This window comes from Acanthochromis polyacanthus, chromosome 11, assembly GCF_021347895.1.
Source record: "Acanthochromis polyacanthus isolate Apoly-LR-REF ecotype Palm Island chromosome 11, KAUST_Apoly_ChrSc, whole genome shotgun sequence".
Lineage (NCBI taxonomy): Eukaryota > Metazoa > Chordata > Actinopteri > Pomacentridae > Acanthochromis > Acanthochromis polyacanthus.
The window spans coordinates 41,374,291-41,401,503 of NC_067123.1; the positions used below are offsets into that span (position 1 = coordinate 41,374,291).

A 27,213-nucleotide genomic window follows, 5' to 3' on the forward strand; every position below is an offset into this window, starting at 1 on the left:
TAGCTGTCTGCAGCTCACAGGAAAATTCAAATGAAAGATTTAATAAAGTTTGTTGACAGCAGTCCACATCTGGAGATGAGTTCTATACACCTTACAAACAAAAATGAAGACTTCAACAGGAGTGTAAAATGTGAAAATATCAACTGATCCATAATGAAGTGCTGTTATTTCTGTTTTAAGGAGCTGATGGGGAGTCCAGCAGAATAAAGCTGCCATGTTGGAGTCTGGGGATCTGTGTTCTTCCAGGTTTATTCACCTTCAGCTTCGTCTGCATGCTTGGATTCTACCTGTGCTCAGGTGTGTGGCTGGTTTGATCTTTGTTCAGTGAAATCTGATGTAGTCTAAAACAGCAGCTCAGGACTGATCTCAGTAAAACTCAGTGCTGGTGGAGAAATATTATATTTTATTTTTATTATTAGTAGAACTTCTGTCTGCAAAACTTTAAATCAAGTATTCTGAAGATTTAAGAGTTCCTCGTCGACCACCATAGACGGTATAATATCTTTATTCTACTGTCCATGTCTACCACTGATGAGTCAGTATCACATCTATTTGTGTGCCTGTTCTGCCCCCTGCTGGTGGACTACTGGAACTGTCACATTAACCTCTAAACCAATCAGAACATCAAGTTCAGCATCAATTATGGAATTCAGCTTGTATTGCAATAACTTTGGTACAGACAGAAACAGCATAATCCTATTTTATCATTTTAAAACGCTAACTTTGAGTCAACACTCTTGTAAGTTACTTGATGTTCCTAAATTTATTTAGTAATTTGTTTTGTCAGGAGTTGTAGTTTTCTAAAGCAGACTCTAATTAATACAAATAATGATAGTTTACAACTCATGCTGTGACCAACATGAAGCTTAATCACCAAAGATTTTCTTGTTAACTGAACATTTTACCTGATAAACACTTTTAATTTTAGTATTTTGGTCTGTTTGATGCTAATATGTGCATACTCCTACTAAAGTAAAATAATGAAGGCGTGACTTTTACTTGTGTTTTTGCACTGTGGTAATTATAATCTATTATGAATCCTACATAACCAAATGAAAGTTACAACATTAACAGGAATGTTAAGTTTCTGACTGTAGTTCTGGTGTGTAAAGCTGCTCGTACAGTTTATTACTGACTCGTATGAAAACAGCTTTTTCTGAAAGTAAAAATAAAATGAAACAATCATCAGTGCTCTCTGAAAGGATGTTTGCTTTCAAAATAATAAACGCATCAGAAGGGCAAGTTAACCAACAGAAATATAATTAAAACTTCCTCGATTGGTAAAGATTTTAGAATTTCTATTGCTAATAATTCCAAATATGAAACTAAACTAACAGTACAATCTGTCATTTTATAGTGTTTGGAATGAAGATGCTTTTTGTTTTGTAATAAAGTTTAGACGTTATGAGGAATATTTACTGTCTGCTTATAGATTACCAATAAACCAGGATCTGTGTTGTCTCCATTTAATTCCATACAGATGTTAGGAACACATTCAAACAGAAAACAGGAAGAACTGATTATCTGTAGTCCTGTTAGCTGGATGGACTACAGAAGAATAATCATAAAGTACATCAGAGAATTATTGAATATTACAGTTAAAATGAATTCGTAGCAGTGAGGCTGAACGTCAGCATCATGACTCAGCAACATTTTAACCCAGATCATCATCATCTCAAATGTGAACTGTGAGAATAATAAAACCACCAGAGTTAAATCAGATTGTTTGTCAGGACAGTTCAGTTATGAGCAGTAAGGAATAAAAAATAGGGAGTATCGGTAAATATCAGTAGACATGAATCAACCTGTCCTCTCCACAGGTTTCATTCTAACCATCCACCATTAATCCTTAAATCATCCATCTCTGAGTCCTTCAGGTCCGTTAATTAAAGCTTCTTAAAACACTGAACTTCACAGACATCAGCAGAAATTCCCTGAAAATGCTGCTTTTGCAGCAACTTGGAAAATCGAAAATTTCTCTTGAATTCAGAGCTCCAACTGGAAAAACTGACAACCTTATATCCAGTGGTGGAAAGTAACTAAGTACATTTACTCAAGTACTGCGCTGAAGTCCAGCTGTTGAGGTACTTTACTATTTTCTGCCCTTTCTGCTTCCACTGCACCGCATTTTAAATGAATTATCAGATTTTCTACTGCATTTATCAGACAGCTGGAGTTACTTTAAATAAGCAGATCAAATGCAAGTTTTCAAAAACAACCCAAACCAGTGATTTCCAATCTTTTCCTCATGTCTCTGAGATGTTAGCAGCTCTAACAGTGAAATCCTCAGTAAATGTTCCAGGGATCTGATATCTCAGCAAAAAGGTTAAAAAAAATTGAAAACGGGTTTGAGCACCAAATTTTTTTCTCTTTCTTTCCTATGAACGTGTTTGGAGCCCTCAGATTTATCTGCTGTTGTCTTTAAAACTGGATTTAAAATGGTTCAAATGTTGAATTTCCCTCAGGATTTTTAAAGTATCTATCTGTCTGTCTGTCTGTCTGTCTGGAACAACAGTAATGTTGACAAACGGATGCTCCACCATTAATAAACTGCATTTTGCTGCTCTGTACATTAACTTGTAACAGAATAGTTTTTTCTTTGCTGCATTTGTACTTTTACTGAAGGAAAGACTCTGAATTCTTCATCCACCACTGTTTACGTGCGTATCTTGTCCTCCACTGTTTCTATAATGTTGAGTGTTTATGTTTGGGAGTCGTGAAACTCTTCGGGCTCAGAATGCAAATTCAGATTCAGAAATTTCCAACCTCCGAGTTGAATCAAGGTCATCACACATCAGTAGAGCGTGATGAGGCCGCTAGGAAGGCACCATTAAACCATGAAAGCTGTAAATTCACTGCATAACTTTTAAAACATCTTTACAGAACTGTGAACTGATTTTCGTGATTATTTTTTTTTTGATGTTGATAAGAAGACGTCTGGCTGAATCTATGGGTTCATACGTGTCCTGGTTCACGCCTCCTTCAGCAGCAGGCCGTAGGGACGGATGGACTCCTGGACGATGGCCCTCGTCTGGATGTCGTTGCGTCCTTCAGGGACATACACCAACCACACATCTTCTCTCTGACACTTCACCCTTTTGTCCGGGTTGATGCGGTTCTGGAGAACCACTTTGTACGTCTTTCCATCCACTTTGGACTTGAACTTCTTGCAGTGTTTCTCTGCCATGTGGATGTCTGGTGTGGAATAGACGCCTCGGCCCCTGGTGTCCTTGGTGACCACGGAGGCGGCCGCTGCATCCAGAAACTCCGGTTCATCTTTGGGGTTCCCTTCATGAGTCAGGATGATGCCCAGGGAGCCGTCCATGTTGTGTCCGTGGTAGGAGACGGGCCAGGCGTCCTTCCCCGTCCCCAGCCAGCCATCTCCGCCGTCGTACTTCTGGATGACGTGCAGGGCGACCCGGTTCCACCCGCAGGGACGAACGTACTGCTCATTACCTCGCAGGAACTTCCTGTCGCCGTCCTGGAGGTCAACAGAGGAGGTTTAAGGTTAGAGATGGAGTCATCTGAAGGACAGTGCTGCTTTCTGATGGAGACCTAGATGTGTCTGTAGTACAGAAGCTAACAAGTACTAAATCATCGCCTGATTAGTCTGATTTCCACTGTAGGAACTTGGCTAGGTGTGACGTCATCAGAACATTTATAGAACTGGCTTCCCAATTGGTCCTTTCTGTTTGACAGATAGTTCCTGGACATAACTCTGTTCTATGTAGGACATAGAACAATGGAGATTTGTTAATTTAGCCTGTAGGATGAAATTTACTTTGTTTTTGGGGATGTTTGTGAAGACAAGACTTCTACCGGAGAAGGACATTAAGTCGGCAGAAAAATTCTGTTTGTTGGGTCCCCAAATGTAACCAATCAGCATTTCTCTTTGAGGTTAACCAATCAGTTTTTCACTGGAGAAAGTCAGTTTTTCTACACCGAAAGAACCCTGAAAAATGTTCTACATGGGAGGTTCCTGCAGTAGAAAATGATCTGTTCATATTCGTTCTTGGTCTGAAACCTTTTTCTCTGATGAAATAGTTCCGTTTTAAATCATTATATCATAATTAGACTCACATTTTACAGTTCAGTGTAGCAAAAGAACACAATACAAGACCCCCAAAGCAGCAGCAGTAGTTGTTATATAAATGCTAACTTCATCACGTTTTAACGTTGATCTTGCTGTCATTCTGCAGAAAACACGACCATAAAACCTAACATAAGCCGAGCTTTGATCAGATAAACCCTCACCTTTATCTTGGTGAAGTCGTAGTCGAACTGCGGATGGAAGAAGTCCTGGGGGTTTATCTTCACCGTGGTTTTGAGGATCTCTTCAGGGGCAGGTGTCAGCGCTGGGGGGGAACTGTACATGTCCATGTCGTCCACATCCTGCAGAGATAAAGTCCCTAAGCTCTCCACATGGTACTCCAGCTCTCTGAAGCCCTTCTGTCTGTAATACTCCTTCAGGGCTACGATGTTGACGACGTCCTGCGGGTTGATCTGGGAGGCTCCGGTAGTCGACTCGACATTGCAGCCAGAGAGAGCTGAGAGAGCCTCCAGACAGAGCTTAGTGTCCGGCATGACGCAGACAGGAAACAAGGAACTTTACCTCCTGTAGTCTTTTATCTCCTCTGAGTTACATAAAAGGGTTTTCCTTGAAGTTCATGTAGAAAAGGAAGAACTCACTTTCTGCCTGCTGCTCGGCACAAACAACTCGCCCTAGTTTCTCTTTCTTACTTTCATTTTCATTTATGCTTCCTGTAAATCAGAGCCTGGTCAGGAATGAGGGCATGTTTCAGTCTGGGTTTAGACAGTCTCCTCCTCCTTTGTTTGTAAAAGACCTGAATAATGTTTAAAATCATTCCAAGATTCAGGAGAAATCACCACACAGGATTAGCAAAGTATTTAAGCAAGCTGTAAATGTTTTATTTAGATAGCACAGGACAGGATTTACAACAGAAAAACTTATAAATGTCCTTTTCTGACTAATGTTGGTCTGATCTGTGGGTCTTATTTGTGAACTTTTAGTGTGTCCATTTATTATATGTTTAGTTTGTTTTTTAATATGTCAAAATCGGAGATCAGATTAGGAACGATTCTTCCCAGACTTAAACAAATACAACAATACTGGAATTTCACTCAGTATTAAGAAAGTGTCCGTCCACCCATCCATCCATTGGTCCATAAACAGGAACCAGGGTCTGAACTATAATTAAATTTCTAATTAAAATCCGTGTTCAGGTGGTCGTATTTTCAGGGACTTGCAGCTCGAGATGCAGCAAATAATCTGCATTATTCTGTGAAATTTAACGGTCAGTCAGTTCTCTTAGTGCTGATTTCATGTTTCTAAAACTCCTCATGCAGTCGACTCACTTTTTCTGAGTCATTGGAGTCACATTTGAACTCAGCTCAGAGACCCTCTAACCCTCGTCTGTCTGCAGGTAAACCAGCTGGTTGTTGCTGTAATCCAGAAAGACGGGACGCCAGCCTGAGGACCACCGAGGTCAGAACATGTCCACCACCTGAGCTTACTCTTCTAAAACATCACATTCATCTCCATTAAACAGAAAAAAAGCCCTCTGCTTCTCTATTTAAATCACAGTCACCAGTTTTCCTTGAATTGTCAACAACCAGAATAAACTAAAAGCATTGAATCAATATTTTACTATGAAGAGTCTTAAAGTTTTCCATCTATAAACTCATTTCCAGCCTGTAGAAGGTCAGGATGGAGATAATAACGGTGATAATTCAGGAAATAAACCATCTGTTGTTGAAACCAAAGCTGCTAAAATCACTTCTGTTTATTTATGATGTAGAGAGCTTTAGTTTCAGGTGGTTCATAAGATTCATTATAATCTTTATTTTCAGCTAGTTTTATGTGATTCTGAATCTATTATTGTAAAAGTATTTAGATCACTACGACATCCAAAATGTAATAATTGGTTTTGTATAAAATCTAAGGTAAGGGTGAACTAACACCCTGTAAACACATTAGTCTGGAGATAATGATTAATTATTATATTCAGACTGAATTATGAACTCTGTTATCTGTCTTTCTTTAAAACCTGGATGTATTTAGTTTCTACAAAACTCTTGTTTTCCATCAGACTCCACATTATTTATAACTACATTTTCATGTCCCAGCTTTTATTTTCTAACTGAAAACTGAAATATGTATTTTTAAGAACATAAAGACTCGGATTAATTTTAATGTGTTGCTGCATTAATCCTGTTTGTGTTTTTGCAGGAAGAGTCGCTGCATTACTCCAGTCTGAAGCTTCCACACAAGCCCCGCCCCTCTGGCAGGCCAGAGCCCCGACTGGTCGAAGAGAATGTGACGTACTCAGCAGTGATGAGTCGCAAGAACCTGAACCAATCACACAACCACAAATAGAAAGCCTTTTACTCACTGTTGTTGCACTGATTTGAATTTTAGTGTTTGGATGTTTTGTTGTAAACGATGAAGTTTGTTCACCTCCGGAGCTGTTTCTCTGGAGGTGAACAACCCCTAAAATAGTAATAACAATGATAATAATATTCTAAACATTAATGGTTAATTGTGATTAATGGATGTAGTTGAAGTAGACGTCCTCTCACTGACTGTATGAGCATAAATTATTTATCTACATGTGAATATATTAATAATATACATTATTATTGGACATGTGATACAGAACATGACACGGATACCTTTAAGTGGCTTTTAATCACCAAATTGTGCACTCAGGTGTGAAAAAGGTATAATTATTATATTATTTTTATTACTTATAAAATAGCAGCAGTTCATAAGCTTCTAATTTCACATGTGTGTTGGTTAGAGATGGCTGATAACTTCTAGACTGTTACATATGTGGTCATAAGTCCATAGTTTCAGTCAATAAGCAGCTTTTGTTTCCATGTAAACATTGTTGGTGTTCAGACACCAGGGGGCGCTGCAGGATGGAGGTAAATAATTAAAGACTGGTCACCTTTATGAGAAAAATCCCTCATATCTATAGTAAATTAGATTTATGCTCATTTTATTTCATAAATACATTCATAACATCACTGTGATGAATGATTCATTGATGGTTTTCCAATAAAAAGTCAAACATTTGCTGATTTTAGGTACAAAATAAAGATTTGCTGCTTTCTTTGGATCATACCACACAGAAAATTGTTCCATCTTTGAGCTAAAACTAACAGGTAAAAGAAACATTTATGACTTTTATAAGCAAACAGGACATTTTAATATCTTCCTATTTAAATAAACTAATTATAAAGTTTTCTGTGACTGAAGCTGCACCGACTTGATGGAGAAAAATAATGTGACTGTACTTTATGTAAAGAACATTTTCTGTTCCTGATGTTTTGGAGCTTTGCCCATTTAAACCAAGAATGATGTACATAAACAGAAACTGAATGTTAAACATCTCTTATCTGTTTATTTTTCTGTCTATGATGTTTAGAGCCTCTACTGTCTTTATTTCACTGTTAAATGTTCCTTTTCCAATAAACTCTTCTCATACCTAAACCTGCTTTTACTCATTTTATGTTTTTTGTCATGTGGATATTTATTGTTTTGTCATTTTTACATTTCTTTTCAGGTGTTTCCCGTGTGAAGTGACACCATCCGGCTTCCTCAAACGCAGGTATGTTTTCTGACTTTATTATTTCTGTGCAGATTTACACAAGTTAACTGACTGGAGCTAATCATTTTCAGGGTGTGACCTGGTCAGAAATAACAGCTTTATTATTTTCTTTCACTTTTACTTCATGAGAGAAGAGGAGACTCAACATTAAAATCCCTACAAGTCCGTGCAGATAAATAGAGGGAAATAAAGACCTATGTGTAGATAAATAAAGGGAAATAAAGACCGATGTGTAGATAAATAGAGGGAAATAAAGACCTATGTGCAGATAAATAGAGGGAAATAAAGACCTATGTGCAGATAAATAGAGGGAAATAAAGACCTATGTGCAGATAAATAGAGGGAAATAAAGACCTATGTGCAGATAAATAGAGGGAAATAAAGACCTATGTGCAGATAAATAGAGGGAAATAAAGACCTATGTGCAGATAAATAGAGGGAAATAAAGACTTCAGTCAGTTGGTTTCATTTAAATGTCAAAAGCAGCAAAAGCGTCACACTTTCCTGTTGAACATTTAGAGGAAACTGGATGACATTTTCTAGCTGTGATGAAACAATCTGCAGAATGAAAGGATAAAGACATGTTTCATTAAATCATTTATACAGAAACCAACAGTCAGAAAATGTGGTTTGGAAATTCTGCTTCAGATTTTTTTAAATCACTGAATCCATTTTTATTTATATTAAGATTTAAATATAGAGCTTGGAAAACTTTTTAATTCATAAAGACACAAAACCAGTGGAGATGAAGCCGTTTCACATGTTTATAGTTTAATGGTATAATGCTGAAATGATATTTAAGTTTCTAACTTTGAGCTGTTTTGTCAGAATATATTGATTTATAATCACTAAAGTTGAGTTCATCTCTGTGAAAAGCTGTCATTTAAGCCTCCTGTCAGGCTTAAGCTTTAGTTAAACTGGAAAAAGAACAATTCACTCTTTTAAGAGTAAATCCATCTGAAGCCAACACTTTTTTGACCATCTCTGATTTTTCTCATTTTCTTATATCATGAAATATGGATATTAATAAAGACACTACAGACATTTTAGATCAAGATATCAAACATCAAGATATAAGTTCTCTTAAAATTGTGTTGACAAACTTTTAGCTTATTTTTTGAGGCGATTTTATTTTTAATTGTCTTGCAAACAGTTTTAAATATTAATCTAATTTCACTCATGCTGTTTTAAAAGTTTATGATTGAAAGGTTTAACAGAAATCAGATGGTTGAGCAGAAAGCCTGTGATGATTTCAGACGTAGTTTTCCAACATTTTTTTTGGATCATTGGGCAGTTTTTGTAAACATTTTATGTCAATGGTTGATAAATACAGTAAGATAGAGTTGTAGGTAAATCAGAGACGCTCCAGCAGAAGATTCCTGATCTGAGATGGAATAAATGAATCCATAATTTATTAATCCATGAGTGGGTTTGTTCTGAGACAAAGGAGACGATGACTGTGGCGTAGAGACAGTTTAAAGACAAACGAATGATTCGGACTCGGCGTGTTTGCGTTTCTATCTGGCAGCAGGTCTGGTGATGACGGACGAGTAGATCACACTCTGGTCCGCTGGAGTCCTGCCGGGTCTTTCCCTCCAGTTCTGTCGGCCCAGAGAGGCGTAATGGATCGTCTCCTCGACAGCCTCAGAGTCTGCAGACAGATTTAGTTATTCTCCTGTGAACAGATCTGAGATTGCAGCAGTGTTCAGCGGTCGGAGACGTTACCGGTTTGTCCACTGGAAGTCTTCCACGGCTGCAGCTCGGTGTCTTCATGTCTCAGTGCTGCTGCAGAGGAAACAGCATTCAGGTGATGATAGAAAAATAAACCACAGAATCATCTGCAAACAGGCAGACTTCTACTGAACGTTAATTCCTGTTCCAACAGAAGTATTTGTGAAAATCCCTGAATTACATGTACTGCTTCAGGTCTTTAAACACAGAACCAATAAGAATCATTTACATTTGTTTATTTAGGAAGAGGAAATCAGAGTTATTTTTTGTGCAAGTTTCTTAATCATACAGAAACATGAAAAAAGATATAGAAGAAAATAAGAAAGTGCTTCTAAATGTAAAAAAAAAACAGGTTTTGTGCAGTTTTTTCAGAATGTGGTGATATATTTAAATTATCTATAAAAAAATTTCATGACAGAAGTTTCTGTATCTACACAGTGCAAATATCCATAAATGTCTCTTTAAAATCTGCGAAATCCAGATGTGAAAAATAGTTCATGTAACAAATAAACTGTACAGAAAATCGTGAAAAATATCATTCATTGATTACTATTAGTTATTTTAATGTTTGCTGGTTCTATATGTAAAGTGTCTGAGGGGTTTGAAAAGTGCGAGACAGATAAAATGTATTATTAATGATAAGTTTGTTCCATCAATAAGTTCTTCATTAACTTTGAAAATGTTTTGTAACTTTTAATCTGTTTTATTTTTCTGGATCAGAGGGAGGTTTCACTTTAAGTCCGTTTCCCCTCAATTTTCTTTTTTTAAAAATTGTGAAGAAAAATAGTTAGAGCTGTAAGAAAATAACGGATTTCAAGAAAAAAGAAAATTTAACAAATTCTATCTGATGATCTAGAAGGTCACTCTTACCACTGTTTTCTTTCCTTAGAAAATTAAGAGGAACTAAAGAGCAGAGATTGGTGAAACGAGTAAAAACCACCATTTCATAGGAGAAAAGGAATAAAATCTGGCTTCTGTAAACTCTGTGGTCAGTTCCACTTTAATGTTTCTCGTCCTGATGTAACCAACGTCTGTGAGAATATTTTATATGTTGTACCCGACTCTTTCTGCTCTTCCTCCTTTACACCAAAAACAGAAGAATAAATGTAGAATTTAACCACATCTTATGAAACAGGTTCAGTTCCTGGTTTCTGTTTAGATCAGGGACTTCCTGCCTGTAGTTATATTTGTTCATTACATCATTATTGTTTAACTTATATCTTTTATAGAAGAAAAATGTTCAAATATGAAAAAAAGTGTTAGTAATAAATTCTTGTCTCATTTTTTATATCGGATGTTTTTAAATACTCTTTTGGGACCTCAAACCTTTTTTTTCTTTTAACATTTTCTAATGTAAAGAACTCAAAACAATGATTAAGTTAATTTTCTTGTCATTTGTTTCAATTAAACCTTCTCAGTCTATTGTCTGGATAAAATATAGATATTATATCTTCTTCTTTTCCTTTCGGCTTTTTCCTTCAGGAGTCGCCACAGTGAATCAATTGCCTCCATCTAACCCTGTCTGCTGCATCTTCTTCTCTCACACCAACTACCTTCATGTCCTCTTTAACCACATCCATAAACCTCCTCTTTGGTCTTCCTCTAGGCCTCCTGCCTGGCAGTGGGAAACTCAGCATCCTTCTACCAATATATTCACTCTCTCTCCTCTGGACATGTCTGAACCATCTCAGTCTGGCCTCTCTGACTTTATCTCCAAAGCCTCTAACATGTGCTGTCCCTCTGATGTACTCATTCCTGATCCTATCCATCCTGGTCACTCCCAAAGAGAACCTCAGCATCTTCAGTTCTGCTACCTCCAGCTCTGCCTCCTGTCTTTTCCTCAGGGACACTGTCTCCAGACCAAACAACATGGCTGGTCTCACCACAGTTTTGTAAACCTTTCCTTTCATTTTAGCTGAAACTCTTCTATCACACATCACACCTGACACTTTTCTCCAGCCGTTCCAGCCTGCCTGTACACGCTTCTTCACCTCTTTTCCACACTCTCCATTGCTCTGGACTGTTGACCCTAAGTACTTAAAATCCTCCACCTTCTTGATCTCTTCTCCCTGTAACCTCACTCTTCCACTTGGGTCCCTCTCATTCACACACAGATACTCCGTCTTGCTGCGGCTAACCTTCATTCCTCTCCTTTCCAGGGCAAACCTCCACGCCTCTAGCTTCTCCTCCACCTGTTCCCTGCTCTCACTACAGATCACAATGTCATCTGCAAACATCATAGTCCATGGAGACTCCTGTCTAACCTCGTCTGTCATCCTGTCCATCACCATAGCAAACAAGAAGGGGCTCAGAGCTGATCCCTGATGTAGTCCCACCTCCACCTTGAACTCCTCTGTCACACCTACAGCACACCTCACCACTGTCTTACAGTCCTCATACATGTCCTGCACCACTCTAACATACTTCTCTGTCACTCCAGACTTCCTCATACAAAACCACAGTTCCTCTCTGGGCACCCTGTCAGAAGCTTTCTCCAGATCTACAAAGACACAATGCAGCTCCTTCTGACCTTCTCTGTACTTCTCTATCAACATCCTCAAAGCAAATATTGCATCTGTTGTACTCTTTCTTGGCATGAAACCATACTGCTGCTCACAGATGTTCACCTCTGCCCTTAGTCTAGCTTCAACTACTCTTTCCCATAGCTTCATCATGTGGCTCATCAGCTTTATTCCTCTGTAGTTGCCACAACTCTGCACATCTCCCTTGTTCTTAAAGATGGGCACCAGCACACTTCTCCTCCATTCCTTGGGCATCTTCTCACTATCTAAGATCCTGTTGAACAACCCAGTCAGAAACTCTACTGCTACCTCTCCGAGACACTTCCATACCTCCACAGGTATATCATCAGGACCAAGTGCCTTTCCACTCTTCATCCTCTTCAATGCCCTCCTCACTTCATCCTTACTAATCTTTGCTACTTCCTGGTCCACAACAGTCACCTCTTCTACTCTTCGTTCTCTCTCGTTTTCCTCATTCATCAAAGTACTCTTTCCATCTTCCCATCACACTATTGGCACCTGTCAACACACTTCCATCCTTATCCTTTATCACCCTAACCTGCTGCACGTCCTTCCCATCTCTGTCTCTCTGCCTTGCAAACCTATACAGGTCAGTCTCTCCCTCCTTACTGTCCAGGGTTAGGGTTTGAGGGTTAGTCATCGTAAGCCCCTTGTTTGGCCTTTGCCATCTCTACTTTCACCTTACGCTGCATCTCCCTGTACTCCTGTCTACTCTCTTCAGTCCTCTCAGTGTCCCACTTCTTCTTAGCTAACCTCTTTGTCTAGATCCACTCCTGCACCTCTTCATTCCACCACCAAGTCTCCTTATCTCCTTTCCTTCCAGATGACACACCAAGTACTCTCCGACCTGTCTCCCTGATCACATTTGCTGTAGTTGTCCAGTCATCTGGAAGCACCTCCTGACCATCCAAAGCCTGTCTCAACTCTTTCCTGAAAGTCATACAACACTCTTCCTTTTTCAGCTTCCACCATTTGGTCCTCTGCTCTGCCTTTGCCCTCTTCATCTTCTTCACCACCAGGGTCATCCTACACACCACCATCCTATGCTGTCTGACTACACTCTCGCCTACCACTACTTTGCAGTCATTGATCTCCTTCAGAATCCACCGTCTACACAAGATGTAGTCTACCTGTGTGCTTCTACCTCCACTCTTATAGGTCACCCTATTCACTACAGCCATTTCCATCCTTTTTGCAAAGTCAACCACCATCTGTCCTTCTGCGTTCCTCTCCTGGATACCAAACCTGCCCATGACCTCCTCATCATCTCTGTTTCCTGCACCAACATGTCCATTGAAGTCTGTACCAATGACAAGTCTCTCACTTCTTGGGATGCTCTGCATCACTTCATCAAGGTCCAACCAGAATTTCTGCTTCTCCCCCAGCTCACATCCTACCTGTGGAGCATACCCAGAGCACTCAAGCACCGTGTACCATCACACCTTCGATTTCTAGCTTCAGGCTCATCACTCGATCAGACACTCTTTTTGCCTCCAGGACATTCCTAACAAACTCCTCCTTCAAGATGACTCCTACTCCATTTCTCTTCCTATCTACACCATGGTAGAACAACTTGAACCCTGCTCCTAAGCTTCTAGCTTTACTACCTTTCCACCTGGTCTCCTTGACACACAGTATGTCCACCTTCCTCCTCTGCATCATGTCAACCAGCTCTCTACCTTTTCCTGTCAAAGTTCCAACATTCAAAGTCCCTACTCTCAGTCCTAGACTCTTGGTGTTCCTCTTCTCTCTCTTATGGAGAGAGAGATGTCTGATCTCTCTCAAATTTGATACATTTGATTCGCATGTTTGATTTGGCCAAAGTTTTACGTCGGATGCCCTTCCTGACACAACCCTCTGTATTTATCCGGGCTTGGGACCGGCACAATAACACACTGGCTTGTGTCCCCTTGCGGCTACATTATATAACAACATAAAATGATAACAAATAATTCCGTCTCTCGTTTACCTGCATATCTGTGCTTCTTCCTCCTCCTGCACTTCATGCTGGTCAGTAATACGCAGACAGACGCCATGAAGACAATCATCAACCCCAAACCCACGACTACGACCAGCAGCAGAGCTGAGAGCCAAACAGACACAACATCTGGTCACCAAACATCTTGACCACCAAACAAACATCTGGACCACCAAACATCTGGAAACCCAAAATCTGGACCACCAAACATCTGGTCCACCAAACACCTGGAACTAGAAATGTGAGTCATGGAGGAAGACAGAGGAACCAACCGTTCTCTGGCCTCTTCTTCTCTTTCTTCTTTGTTTCAACCATGTCTGATAAGCAGAAAACACATATTCTATAAACACTGTTTTATTCTTTCTATTTGGGATTCTTGGCGTTTCTGATCACATAAATATCAAATAACTGCATAAAAATAATTTCTTTTGAGAATCAAATTAAAGGCTTTTAGTTGGTAAAGTTTAGAACTTACTATTCCCAGTGAAACTTTCTAACTTACAGATGTTTTGAACATTTCTACGTGTCTCATCGTCTCAGGTTGTGAGAAATAAATCCTACCCGTCTTCATCACTGCAGATGTTTGAGCTGTACTGGTGGATGTTGGGATGCTGGTTGGCTCATGGTCCACTGATAAGTCAAAGAAATGAATTAAAATTGTATTTAATTGATCAAGAACAACAGAACAATGTTCAAATATACAATACCTGCTAAACATGTCTCAGAAGAGTTATTTTATGGTAAAAAGTCATTCTAGAAACAGAGTTAAATATTCACAATGAAACTGGGCTTTTTCTGTAGTTTTGAGTGAAAAACAATGAATTTTTTTTTTTTAAAAAGCATTGACTTAAAGGTAAGACTATAAAAACTGCAAATTTGGCCAAATAAAGTTCTGATGTTTACAGTCTGGAAGCACATGCTGTAAATAATTATAAATAATTATTATCGGCAGAATGACGGATTTTAAGTATAAAATGCAAAACAATGAATCTTAAACAGGTCAGAATGATAAAAACACATTAAAGCTGTTGTAATAGATGTTCATCAGCACTAATTCCGAGTTATGTATTCATATTTATCATGTTAGTTACACGATATACTACCATAGAAGTATGATATACTTCTATGGTAGTATATATGTTAAATATGAGCAATTAATAACCGGCCTGTCAACACGCCCACTCTGGCCTGCAGGACTCCGTTGCACAAATACTCTCCGGTGTCATCCAGCTGCAGATCCTGGATCTGCAGGGCGTCGTTGGTGAAGCTCAGCCGGCTGCTGTCCATCTCCGACTTCACCGTCCCGTCTTTGAACCGGGTGAAGATGACCTCCTGCCTCCCTCCCTCCTTCTGACGACTCCACCTCAGTCTGAGTCTTGAGGATCTGCAGGGCAGCAGCAGCGTCCGTCCTTCAGACACACTGAAGTCCTGGCCTGAGGACGGACCATGGGAGGTTTATTTCAAACAGAAGAAAAAATTTAAAATTTAACCACATCTTATGAAACAGATTCACTTCCTTTTACGCAGTCTGTGGTTTCTGTTCAGATTAATTAATCTGATTATTCAGTACTTTTTATCTGTGTTTCCCGTAGCAGTGGTTTCTGATGTCTGTTTTTTGAAGTTTTTTTTTTTTTGGCCTTTTGTTGGTTTTATTGGAAAGGTTAGCAGAGATGCAGACAGGAAAGTAGGGAGAAGAATGAGGAGGAAGACCTGCAGTAAAGATCCATGATCTGGAATCAAACCCAGGCTGCTGGATCGGGGACTAAAGAACCTGTTCATGGGTCAAACACTCATCCAGTTGGTCTATCTCACAGCCCCCGGTGTTTTCTAATGTTAAACATTCTGACCATTACAACCAGTGTTTTATAATCCACTACCTCTATGGTTCAGCTCTGCTTAGTTCTAGACATGTGTGTGTCCCAGAGTCACACATTTTAGGACTTCAGGCCTGCTGGGCAAACACTGACCTGACTTGGACTTCATATTTGTTACTTGTGACTAGACTTAGACTATAGTTAGACTCTGATGTTAGAATGCTGTTCATAGGTTGTTGAATCTGAATGCAGATTCAACAACCTTCATCCCCCAGCAGCTCATCCACAAACTGGACCAGCTTGGGCTCAACACCTCACTGTGCAACTGGCTGCTGGACTTCCTGACAGGGAGACCACAGCCAGCACAGGTCAGCAGCAAAACATCGAGCACCATCATCCTGAACACGGGGTGCCCCAGGGACGTGTGCTGAGCCCTCTGCTCTTTACTCTGCTGACCCATAAACTCAGAGGGCAACAGAACAGCAGTAGGTGTTGGATGCAACTCCAGCACAATGGAGATATTTGGTGATGATGTTAGAGAGGTGAGGATGCTACTGGACCAAGAGAATTGCCATTTATCCAAGTTTAACCAATCACCATTGAAACCCAAACTCTCAGGCTCTAGATATTCAAAGGTTTGGGACACCGAAACCGCCTGACAGTTTGGCTCATCAGGGAAGGTCCATCCTTCCCATAATGCACCACTCAAAGCTCCACCTCCTGCTTACCTGACAGCACCTGCAGCTCGGCCACCAGCAGCTGGTTACAGCGGTATCCTCCGTCGTCCGAGTCGTCAAGCTGCTGGAGGCAGAGTCCGCCGTCAGACTGCAGACGGTAGCGCCGGCTGTCCTCGTTAGTCTCGTAGCTGCCCTGTCGGGTCACCAGAACCTTCCTGTCCTGGAAGGTCCAGACCACATCGGAGCTGTCGGAGAGGTCGCATGGCAGACAGATGTGGTGATCCTCTGGGACTGAAAACCGGATCACTGACTGAGGAGATGGACTGTCCATTGAACTGACACTTCTTGTCTGAAGACCTGGGTAAGAAACATGTTTTTTAAATGTCAGACATTACTTAATTTGGTTGTAGTCATAAAACATTTTACAGTAATCTGTTCTTCCATAAGGTACCTTTACTTTTTTCAACACAGTAGATGCACTTTAAGTACAGTTTAAATATGATTACAACTATGTATATAGACCACTAACTACTGTATTTGTATTTGCAGTATGATTTTTTTTTTCCACATCAACCTGATATATTTCTTCATTTCAATCTGACATTTCCCAGTTAGACATTTCCACATAGACTGAAACTGTGCAGATATATGAACTTCTACATTAAATATTACACCTTAGTGTTTTATGGCTGTTCCATTCCATCAAGTAGATAAATTCAGATATAAACTGTGCATAGTTTTATTAGCCCAGGATTCAGCCTGACATATCTGGTGGCACATCTTCTATATTTACACGATGCCACTTCACCACTCATATCCTGCTGACAGTCAGTTTTTAGCCGTTTCCTGTTTTAGCCTCCATTCCTCTTTTATCTCATGGAAATAGCCTCATTGTGTCGCCCAGTTTGCCTCCAATAACAACCGCAGTGGAACATACACAGAATTACCAGCTTTTAAACATTATGACTCGGTGTGCTTAAAGATTGAAGAGATGCAGATGGATGATAACCATAATAATCTGTCTGTCTGTCTGTCTGTGATAACCACTGGATCACTGTTGTTACTTCATGACTGGTGTTTAACTTTACCTTTAGATTTTTAATTTGCAATTTTTAATCTTTTTTGGTGACAAGTTTTAAAAGCTTGAATTCAAGAAATATGTGTCTGTATTAATACATAGATAAATGCATTTGTAAAATATTTTAGATATAAAGTTTATAGAAATGAGTATCAAGGTTATTTTTGTCATGGATAAATATATCTGTTAAAACAATAACTAAAGCATAGCATTTTCTTTTAACTAAGAAGTAATTTTCAGGAAAGATAAAACTTAAGACATAAGATTTGTCCATCATGTTTGAAGACATTTAGCCTCATGAAAAACAAGCAAACATTTATTTATGGTGCAAAAACACCACAAATGAATTTGACCTTACAGATATAAACAAATAATAACTGAACAATAATAGCTGCTGCAGTCTGTGCATTATTGTGCACAGACTGCAGCCTGGATATAAAACTCAGTTCTAGTCATTAAAGTACCACCAGTAAGGAAGAATTACATTTAATCTGTACCTGTGGAGTTTTCTCTGCCGTGGATCAGGAACCAAACATGACAGAAGATCACAAAACTGAGCATCTTCAGAAGAAACATGGAACTGCAGCTCTGCCTAAAATATGAAGCTACAGTCACATATTTACATCCCGACTGCTCTTCCTCTTCCCGCAGTGACCAAGAGAAGAACTGAGCGTCATCGTTACGGAAAAATCTAGATTTATATTTACTCTTCACACAACATTAAGACAACCCAACCATGTCCACAGCATCAACATCCACACAGCTCTGCAACCAGGAAGCTTCAAGTCGACCCTCAAAATGTTTAAATGCCAAAAGTTTAACAGTAAAATGATAATTTCACTTGTAAACATGAATATGTCAAGGCACCATCAAGTTTCATATAGAAGCAATAAGAAGAAATAATGAGTCTCGGGTAAAGACCATCAGACAGCACAACAACAACAACAACAAATACTAATAATGATCTCTGTTTAGTAATTAAAACACTTCATGTGAAAGTTCTGAAATGTTTATTAATGGAAAATGGGAAACAGTCAAAGTAGAACAACAAATGTAGTATTTATGTTCTGATGAATTCATTCAGTCAGCAGGAAACCATGAGGAGAATCAGGAAGTTTCTTGGATGATTTTTTCTTAAAGGTTCCATTTAAACCATTTTACCCCCAACTTCAAAAACAAACGTTTATTACATTACACATTGCATTTTTATGTATTACACATTTTTCTGTCCAAGTAATTTCTACACCACCTAACTCTGGCTTTCTCCAGCCATCCGTCAGCTGTCAACAACCTGCACATGAAATAATAATTGCATTATTTTTTCATAGTTTGGTCTTTAATAATGTGACAATAGACACTTTAGAATCTGGTATTTTAAAATACCAGTAACTGTAAAAAAAAAAAAGAATATATATTGCAAAACTGGGACCAAGCAAGGAATATGAGGACTCTGTGAGAAGGAATGAAATATTCTTAATCCAGAACTTAATCATAAATACTTCAGTGATTAAACTGGGGACAGTCCAACATTACCAGTGCTGTTTCCTGTCTGTGGCAGATGAGGGATGGTGGCGTATGTGCAGTCGTTGTGCTTTGATCCATCTATTCAGACATTCAACAAGCAGAACCAACTTTCAGACTTTCAGTTTTAGATGTCTGCAGCACCACATGTATGAATGTTTTAACATCTCAGCTAGGGTTAGGCTAACACCAAAAACTAAATGTTTCAGTGTTGATGTCGCCTCAGCCGATCCAACCACAACAATCTAAGTTACAAAATAAACTACAGGCAAAAAAACGAGCCAGACAAAGATCTTCAGTTACAGAAAAAGATATTAATGGTAACAACGAGGGATGTCCTGAACCAAATGCGTCGTCAGACAACTTCCCCTGGTCAACGTTGGCATAAACCTATGCACGATTCTTTATTTACAACTGAAACAAGAAAAAATTCACTGGTTTTGTTCATTGTTGTTTACATTTCCACTGTGCTGAGGTCAGAAAGCCTTAGTGAGTCTTTATCACAGTGCTCCTTTGCTAAACTCCTTCAGTGTTCCCTCTTGGCCAACATGCAGGTTACCTCAGTAAGAAACAGATTCTACAGCTAATCAGCAATACGTGGAGAGCTTATTATCTAGAAGAGTGCTCTCAGGTGTCTGCAGATACTAATAAATGACTCAGATTGAGAGCCAATAAAGCTTGCTGTATTTTTCTGTTTTTCTTACTTCTTTTGAGGATAAAATGTCAGCATGATACCAACAGTTCAGTATGAGCGTAAAACATCCACACCCTGAACCCACAAAACACCCACAACAGTGGTCTGTTTTTGTAAAAGGAAGAAAGGAAGCATTTTAGTTCTTACCTGGACAGTCTATCATGTAGTATACAGCTTCATCTACTCCAGCAGAGTGATGTAAATCTGCCAAAAAACAAGATTCAAAAATGAGAAACACGAAATTAGTAGGGTTGGCAGCCTGTCTTTCAGACTTTAAAGTCATTTATCACTAAAACTGTGTAATCTTAATTCCAGAAGGAAATGACAGATGTCATATCTATGATGAAATACCGGCTGAAGGGGAACTTTGGTCTACAAATGGTGAGAAAGGAGAAGTGTTTAAAAAAAAAAGTCCCTTTTTTTGTTGTGGCTGAGAGTGACCTAAAATTAAATTCCAGGCTTTAATCTGTGCAGGATCACGACACCAACATCTTTTTCTCTAATTATTTGACTACTTATTAGTGAGACATTAATGATTCAGTGATTTAGACCTTTAATGCCGTGTACAGTAGCAACGGTCCATTAAGGTAAACTGGTCTGTAAGGTAGTCTAACAACATACATGCTATAACATGATTAGTTTTTAAAGTGAAATCAGTACATTTTATCTGCTTATGTGAGACAGTTAAAGAGACTTGAGATTGTAGAAGAATCAAGTCAGAAATCAAGTCAGAATTACCTTAATTAAAAGAACATTACATCTAAAAAATTAAATGCTTATGAACAAAAAAAGGACAAATTATTTCATAAGAGTCAGTCTGTCTAGTCCGAATGTGAGTCTATAGTAATTATAGGGTTGCTGCTGAAGTCAATAATATCAGTAATTATTCATTTTAGGCATTATCAGTAATATTTCCAACTGTGAAGTTTCATAACAAAATGATTTCATTCAGTCACCAGAGATCCGCTCACAGGAATAACTTGTTAGCAACTCAGCTAAGCTAACATGCTCATAAATTTTAATTTTCTGTCCTTAGTTAATTTTTATTGAATACAGCATTGAGTTGTAAATTGAGTACAACAGTGAACAAAATGTCAAGGAGGACCAAATATTAGCACAACGATGAAAATTCTGACCCACCAACAGGAATAACTTGTTTGAACTCAACTGCTAGCAACTCAGCTAAGCCAGTAAGCTAACCGAATTTTGTTTTCTGCCGGCAGTTAATTTTTATTGAAAGGAATGTGTGTACAGTGGTGAGCAAAATGTCAAGGAGGAGGAAGTATTGCCCACAGTAATGAAAATTCTGACCCGCGAACAGAGTCGTAACTGAGTCGTTTGAACTCAATGTCCTGCTATCAACTCAGCTAAGTTAATAAGCTAACTAAAATATGTTTTCCGTCTGCAATTAATTTTTATTGAAGGAAGTGTACATATAGGGTGAAAAACTGTCAGGAAGGAGCAAATAATAGCACAGTAATCGGTCTGGAGGTCCACTGAATGACTAGTCCAGATGGCTAGTGTTAGCAGCTAGCTCACCAGACCATATAAACAGTGTCTGGCCATAATATTCATTGCTAACCCTAAAACAAGATGAAACTGGAGACCAGAAAAAAAAGGTGTACATGAAAGCCCCTACAATGTTTTAAAACTCTTTTCTCTCTCTGGATTTCAGATAAGACTTTTTTAGTCACCTCGTTTTTTCAGCTTGAATCTCCGAGTAAAGTAGAAGATGATGATTATCAGCAGGATGAAGATGCCCACTCCCATCAGCAGATACGGAGGTGGTGGCGAGGCTGAATGACAGTAAAACACACAATACTTCATGTGATTACTTGATCTCTACACGGCTAACATTTAATTTACAGATTGTTAATTTCCGGATCTGAATGTTAGAACTGATGCTTTAAATCTTCATTCTGTGATGTCTGTCTGTGTTAATGCTGCCATAGAGGTTAAAGTTTTCACCGCAGTCGTCGATGGTGTCATACCTTATGTGTGGGAAGGAAGACATACATTAAATTTCATCAATAAAAAATCGTCAGGATTTACTTGAAAAATATCCACAATGCATTTACGATCAATCAGAACATTTGTGAGAATAATAATGATTTGAACAAATGGCCAAATTCAAGATACAATCAAATCTAATCTAACCCTAACCCACTAACTTCTATCTGGGCAGACTGTTGTGGTGTGAGGAGCTCAAACATCTGGAATGAGCTCTGAGTAGAGTCACTGGTCAGAGCTCAGGTGGTTTGGGTGTCTGGTAAGGATCCCTCCTGTTAGCGAGCTGTTGTCAAAGACTTGCACTGCTCACGCGTTTGTCTGCTTCAAAAGCATTTGACATTTGGACTTCATTCACACCATCACCCAACTCCCTGAGATGATCTGATCTGTTTTCACACAAACAGCAATAAGCTGTTTATTGTCTCCAAAAGTCTTGGAAGAACTGAAGTCATCAGCAAACTCTGCATTTAAAACAGACAAATACAACTATTTTACAACTCAACCTCTCTCTGAGTGCCAATTCTTCTTCTTCTACTTCTTCTTCTTGTCACCGCCCAGTGAAAATGTTGCTGCCCTAAATTAGGACGTTTAAATATCTCCGGATCTTGTTCACAAGTGACAGGAAAACACAGCATAACAGTCTGTTGCAGCTTCAGCAGTATTGCACCAGACTGTTGAAGATTAAGCTGAGGGTGGCGCTCTTCATTTACCAGTGAATCTATGTTCTAATCTTCACCTGTCTTTAGGTGATCTGATTAGATTATCAGACCCTGAACTGGTTGGAAGGATAGCGTATCTCATCTAGCCTTGGGATTCTGTCAGGCCTGCCTCTGCAATTTCTGGATAGGGCTCCTCCTCCTCCCTCATTCTGTTTCCTTTTTAGGTGTGCCTGGTATGGAGGCTGTGGCAGCAGGTGATTCTGCTCAGCAGAAGTGGCAAACAGGTGTTCCAAGCCAATCAGCATTCATCTCCTCTGCAACATAACCAGATGCCTTTCACCATTCGATGAATGAACCATCTGGACAATCCATTCTTGGCCACTTGGACCTCACAGCTCATCCAGTTCTGCCACAACAACCCAGCTGAACCCAGCTTAGATGATCGCCTGGTTCATCCCCACTGTACACTGTACATCCAACCCTTACCACTCCTGATGCTGCAGCCTCTGCCATTCCCCTCTCATGGCCTCACAGACATCGTAACAGATTCCCCAGAACTGGAAAATGTTGCTTGGAGTAACCTGCAAATTTTGCTGCTATTAAGACTCGGGATAAGTGGAAGAACATGGATGTGTTGTTCATCAAGGAAATAATTAGGAAATTAGCCTTTCCATTTCAACCTTTCAGTCAGTCAGCATCCAAGTGACCACGTCCTTGATTATGCACAAACATCAAGGTTACAGATTAAATAGGCCGGTCACACAGTTGTCATGAACTGGAAAATCATCCATGAACATGAAAACCTTTTAGCTAACTAGCCCACTAAGCCTATAAACATTTTTATGTCTGCTGTAAAGTTTGGCATTTTATTATTGGATTCTAAGGTGGATTGACCTGATTTTGGAGCCTCAAGTGGCCATTAGACGTTTTGCAGTTTGTGGGGATTTAATTTTACTATGTACTATGAGTATTAATATTATCTACTTTTTAGTTTTTATGCCAACTCTGCTGCCTGTAGGTTTGTGCTTGATGGACAGAAATGAGAGTGGAATCCATTTCATCATCTCTTTCCATTTTAGTTGAGTTGCTCTCTGACATCCTACCTCTCAGATCTGTCTCACCTTCATTCACAGCCAGATAAGCGGCTGCTTTTTCACCACAGAAGTACAATCCAGAGTCGGCAGGCTTAGCATCTATTAGAACCAACGTCTTGTCTGCGGTGGAAACTCGAGGCCTGATTCTTTGTGGTTTTCCGGCGATTTGTTTGCTCCATTCCTGAAAACGCGATCCTCCGATGGGATGAGGACAGTTTAGAGTGACTCTGGTTCCCTCTGTCACATTTTCTATCCTCGTTCCTGTGGAAAAACAAACATTCTAAGTGAGTAAAATCCCAGATTCATGCTTTATAATATGCCTACATGATGAACTTTTCCTCCTTTAAACTACTGTGTACCAACAACAGCCTCAGAAACATTGAGAACGGAGGAACTCGTTCTTGTGACGCTTTCTGGATCGTTATTCTGCTTCAGACTCGGTTTGTGTCAAAGAGCTTTACAGATGTTGCAGAAGCGCTGGGAGCAGTTTATCGCTGCACAAGAAGACCCTAATGCAAGGGTTAGGGTTAACCCTATCCTGGACGGATTAGATGAATAAATTAATGGCATGATGCTTTTAAGTCTAATGGTGATGATGATATACCACAGGATAATGTCAGCAGAAAATAAATCCCAGACTGTGCTGCTGCTTCTTCTTTGTGAATGTGTCACATGAAGTGTGTTGCTGTTACCTGAGGGGATCACTGTCAGATCTGCAGCTGCTTCGTCATTACAGAAGTATCTTCCAGAGTCTGAGACAGACGCTTTGAGAATGCGCAGTGTCTTAAATTCATCTCCCAATGAGGCAAATCGTTTCTTTGGATCATTGAGTCTCTTGTCTCCTGTACCACAAGCAATAATCAGGTCAACTTTACTTCCGTTGGTGTCTCTGCTCCACGTCACTGAACCATCCACAGAGCGATGACAAGGCAGAGTAACAGTGTTTGTGTCATTCACTACTCTGTGGATTTTACCTGCAAAACCAAACAAATTAACTTTAGCCGCTTGTTGGCATTATGTGACTGTAAGGTTTAATGATTTTTAACCAGGTTTTCATCATTAAAAGCTAAATAATTTTTAAAAAATTGATCTCATTTTCGTCACCACAGAAGAGATTTTCAGCTGAATCCTGACAAACAATCTTTCTAGACAAACCACTTTATTAGTTTAGAATGAAAATTGTTGACAATAAGAAAAAAACTATGAAGCAGAACTGATACCTTTACCTGAGCTGACACTTTTCATTCAAAGTCTTTGAAGTAGAAGTAGGAAAGAAGTACTACTTATAAATGAATACGCAGATTTTATAGGATTGTCTTGATAATTTCTCACCTGCGGTGACGTTCCAGCCCCGAACACAGACAAACAGGCAGCAGTAGGTGTTCAGCTTCATCCTCACAGACTCAAATGTGCGAACTAAAGATGTGAGAACAGGAACTCAGCTGTCTTTGTGTAGGTCGGTGTTCCTCCTTTCATCAGTGTCTTTTTGAGGTTGATTTTTAGACGCTTCCTATGGCTGTAATCTGCAGAAAAAACATATTCCAAAAGAATTCACATGCTGACCTCAGAACATGTAAAGTTCCTCATCACATAATGACCACAGTCCCTTAGATATATGATATCTCATGATAAAGAAGAAATCATCCTGCAGCTTCTCAGTTTCCACCACCTGAATCAGTCGCTGGTTCCTCTCACTGATCTTATTTTTGGCTCACAGCCAAACACCTGCAGAACTGAGAGTCACTGCTAAACATAGGGTTAGGGTAGCATGCTAATATGCTAGCTCACTGACCTAAGATGGAGAGCATGGTTAGCTGTGTATGCATCTACAAACATACCTTAGCTTTGTCACTGTGGGCCTGTTAGCATGCTAGTGTTAGCACTTGGATACTAACACCATTGTTTTTAATGCAGACATGCAGAGCTATTAGCATGTCTGAAAACTCTTCTGTCCACTTACACAGATGTTTGAAACAGATTAACCCTAACCCATACTTATACATCAGATAAACTGTGTTTGTTTGTGTTTCTTCCGCTGTACATGAAGTATTTGGACCCAGAGTCTAAATACGTATAATTTAGAACCTTCCACAGTTTGGGTTGTTAACTGTGGTGATAGAATTGCTTCATGTTTTAATCTGTAACTGCTAACACTAACCTCCTAATTATTACACCTCAGGTGTCATCTGCAAAGAATACGACTTCAGCCATCTTATGATAGTTTTAATGTTACATATTCAATAAAAAAAAAGACAAAAATATTGTTTTCTTTCATTTGGGCCTCTTCAGAACTGGCACAATACACTAAACTTTTTTCAGGAAACAAAACAGTACACTAAATTAATGAAGGAACACAAAGCAGAAATGAGTTGATTTTGTTTTCAAATTCACCAACTGGACCTGACCAGTGGACGTGAGTTGTTCGGTGCGTCATTCTGCAGAGGAAAAAGAAAGTCAGCGCCAGAATATATTTTAAAATGTTCATTTGTGAAACTAGACTTGGATGATTGCAGGAGAGAAAGACTGAGTCCATTTAAATTAGAGTGCCTGTATAACCAGAGTGGCGACATGACGGGTCCAAAAAATTTGGTCACGTGATGTATAGGCGCCATTTTGTTTCCAATTCATGAACGCCGGGTTTTCCTTTTAATGTTGTTTACACCGCAGAGTGTAATTCTAGGTCTTTTTTCGCTCCCTAAATACCAGAAAAATGACGGGCTGTTGTGCCTTTGGGTGCACAAATCGGTCAGAGAAGGGATTCCACATGTTTAGATTTCCCAGTAATAGTGAAAGAAGGAAACTGTGGGAAAATAAAGTCCGGACAGTGGGATGGAAACCGACTTCATCATCGTTTTTATGCCAGGTTAGTCCCACGTATGTACTTTCATGTTATGATGTATGGGTGAATGACAGATAGAAAAGTTTGATGTGATTTTAGGCAGTTGTGGTTATTTTGACTTTGACCATTTTCATGCATGGAGATGCATGAAATACGGGCTGCTGAAGTTTAACGGGGTAACCCGTTAAACTTCAGCAGCCCGTATGTGCAAATGTATTTTGCTAAATTGACCAAAGCTGCAAACTCAATGATAGAAACATTATACACCCATGGAAAGCTTAGATTCTCATGAATCCGCCGGTATAAACCACTTTCAGATGTGATTACCACAGCGGGTAATAGAAACGCATTTGTCCAACAAACAGCAAATAACCTAAACAGCACAACTCACCTTTGAAGGCTCAAAACTGGTCACAGATGAAAATATTCCACAAAAAATGGCCATAATCCAACCTTGGACATCCAGACAAAACAAGCCAGTAAAATATTTTGTCCAAAACATGTCTTGAAATCAGTAAGCAATCCACAAATAGCTAGTTTTCGTGAATGTGCACCTCACGCTGCACGTCCCATATTGAGTGAATGGAAACAAAATGGCGTCAAATCCCCAGTTGTCGCCACTCTGGTTATACAGGCACTCTAATTTAAATGTGGCTTTAGTGCCACCTAGAGGTAATTTCTTTGATTTTCACCAAATTTGACATCAAGAGCTTTTGGATCAACTACAAACATCACACGTTAAAAATCTGATGGTTCTTCCTTTTTTTCAGTTTCAGAATGATGTATGGTGTGATTTTGAACATTATTAAAGACAATATGCCTTTCAGATTCACCGTGGGTTTTAGAGTTCCAAGAGTTTACCTAAGGTTAAGCAGTTTATATATAAGAAACCCTATATAATTTGTATTATCAGAGTGATGCTGCATGAAGCTCAATGACTT

At 39.3% G+C, this 27,213-nt stretch overlaps 3 protein-coding genes and 2 long non-coding RNA genes across 7 annotated transcripts in view; 1 reads left to right on the forward strand and 4 right to left on the reverse strand.

Moving 5' to 3' along the window:
• The window catches only part of LOC127530216 (40S ribosomal protein S18), a 134,645-nt gene that overhangs the window by 49,859 nt on the left and 57,573 nt on the right, over positions 1 to 27,213 (reverse strand). The gene's annotated exons all lie outside the window — the stretch shown is intronic.
• LOC127536182 (uncharacterized) lies at positions 180 to 6,726 on the forward strand. Its single transcript, XR_007945175.1, has 3 exons — positions 180 to 297; positions 5,445 to 5,506; positions 6,251 to 6,726. It is a non-coding gene; the product is annotated as an uncharacterized LOC127536182 (long non-coding RNA).
• LOC110969446 (uncharacterized) lies at positions 1,453 to 4,790 on the reverse strand. Its single transcript, XM_022219529.2, has 2 exons — positions 4,255 to 4,790; positions 1,453 to 3,481 (listed from the first exon to the last, which is right to left on the reverse strand). The coding sequence occupies exons 1-2, from the start codon at positions 4,582 to 4,584 to the stop codon at positions 2,972 to 2,974; spliced, it is 840 nt and encodes a 279-aa protein (XP_022075221.2). The 5' UTR covers positions 4,585 to 4,790; the 3' UTR covers positions 1,453 to 2,971.
• LOC110959376 (uncharacterized) lies at positions 6,838 to 18,359 on the reverse strand. 2 transcript variants are annotated; one of them, XR_007945174.1, is made up of 7 exons: positions 17,953 to 18,359; positions 16,429 to 16,734; positions 14,448 to 15,319; positions 14,159 to 14,203; positions 13,878 to 13,991; positions 9,360 to 9,416; positions 6,838 to 9,285 (listed from the first exon to the last, which is right to left on the reverse strand). It is a non-coding gene; the product is annotated as an uncharacterized LOC110959376 (long non-coding RNA). The 2 variants fall into 2 exon arrangements; XR_007945173.1 differs by having other exon boundaries at positions 9,360 to 9,419; positions 17,953 to 18,357.
• On the reverse strand, positions 18,449 to 26,909 carry LOC110959378 (uncharacterized). Of its 2 annotated transcripts, XM_051955850.1 has the most exons (8): positions 26,664 to 26,909; positions 24,766 to 24,956; positions 24,126 to 24,407; positions 23,461 to 23,694; positions 21,365 to 21,466; positions 19,818 to 19,874; positions 18,989 to 19,057; positions 18,449 to 18,746 (listed from the first exon to the last, which is right to left on the reverse strand). In XM_051955850.1, the coding sequence occupies exons 2-8, from the start codon at positions 24,824 to 24,826 to the stop codon at positions 18,739 to 18,741; spliced, it is 813 nt and encodes a 270-aa protein (XP_051811810.1). In that variant the 5' UTR covers positions 24,827 to 24,956; positions 26,664 to 26,909; the 3' UTR covers positions 18,449 to 18,738. The 2 variants fall into 2 exon arrangements, with proteins under 2 accessions (XP_051811810.1, XP_051811809.1); XM_051955849.1 differs by having other exon boundaries at positions 18,449 to 19,057.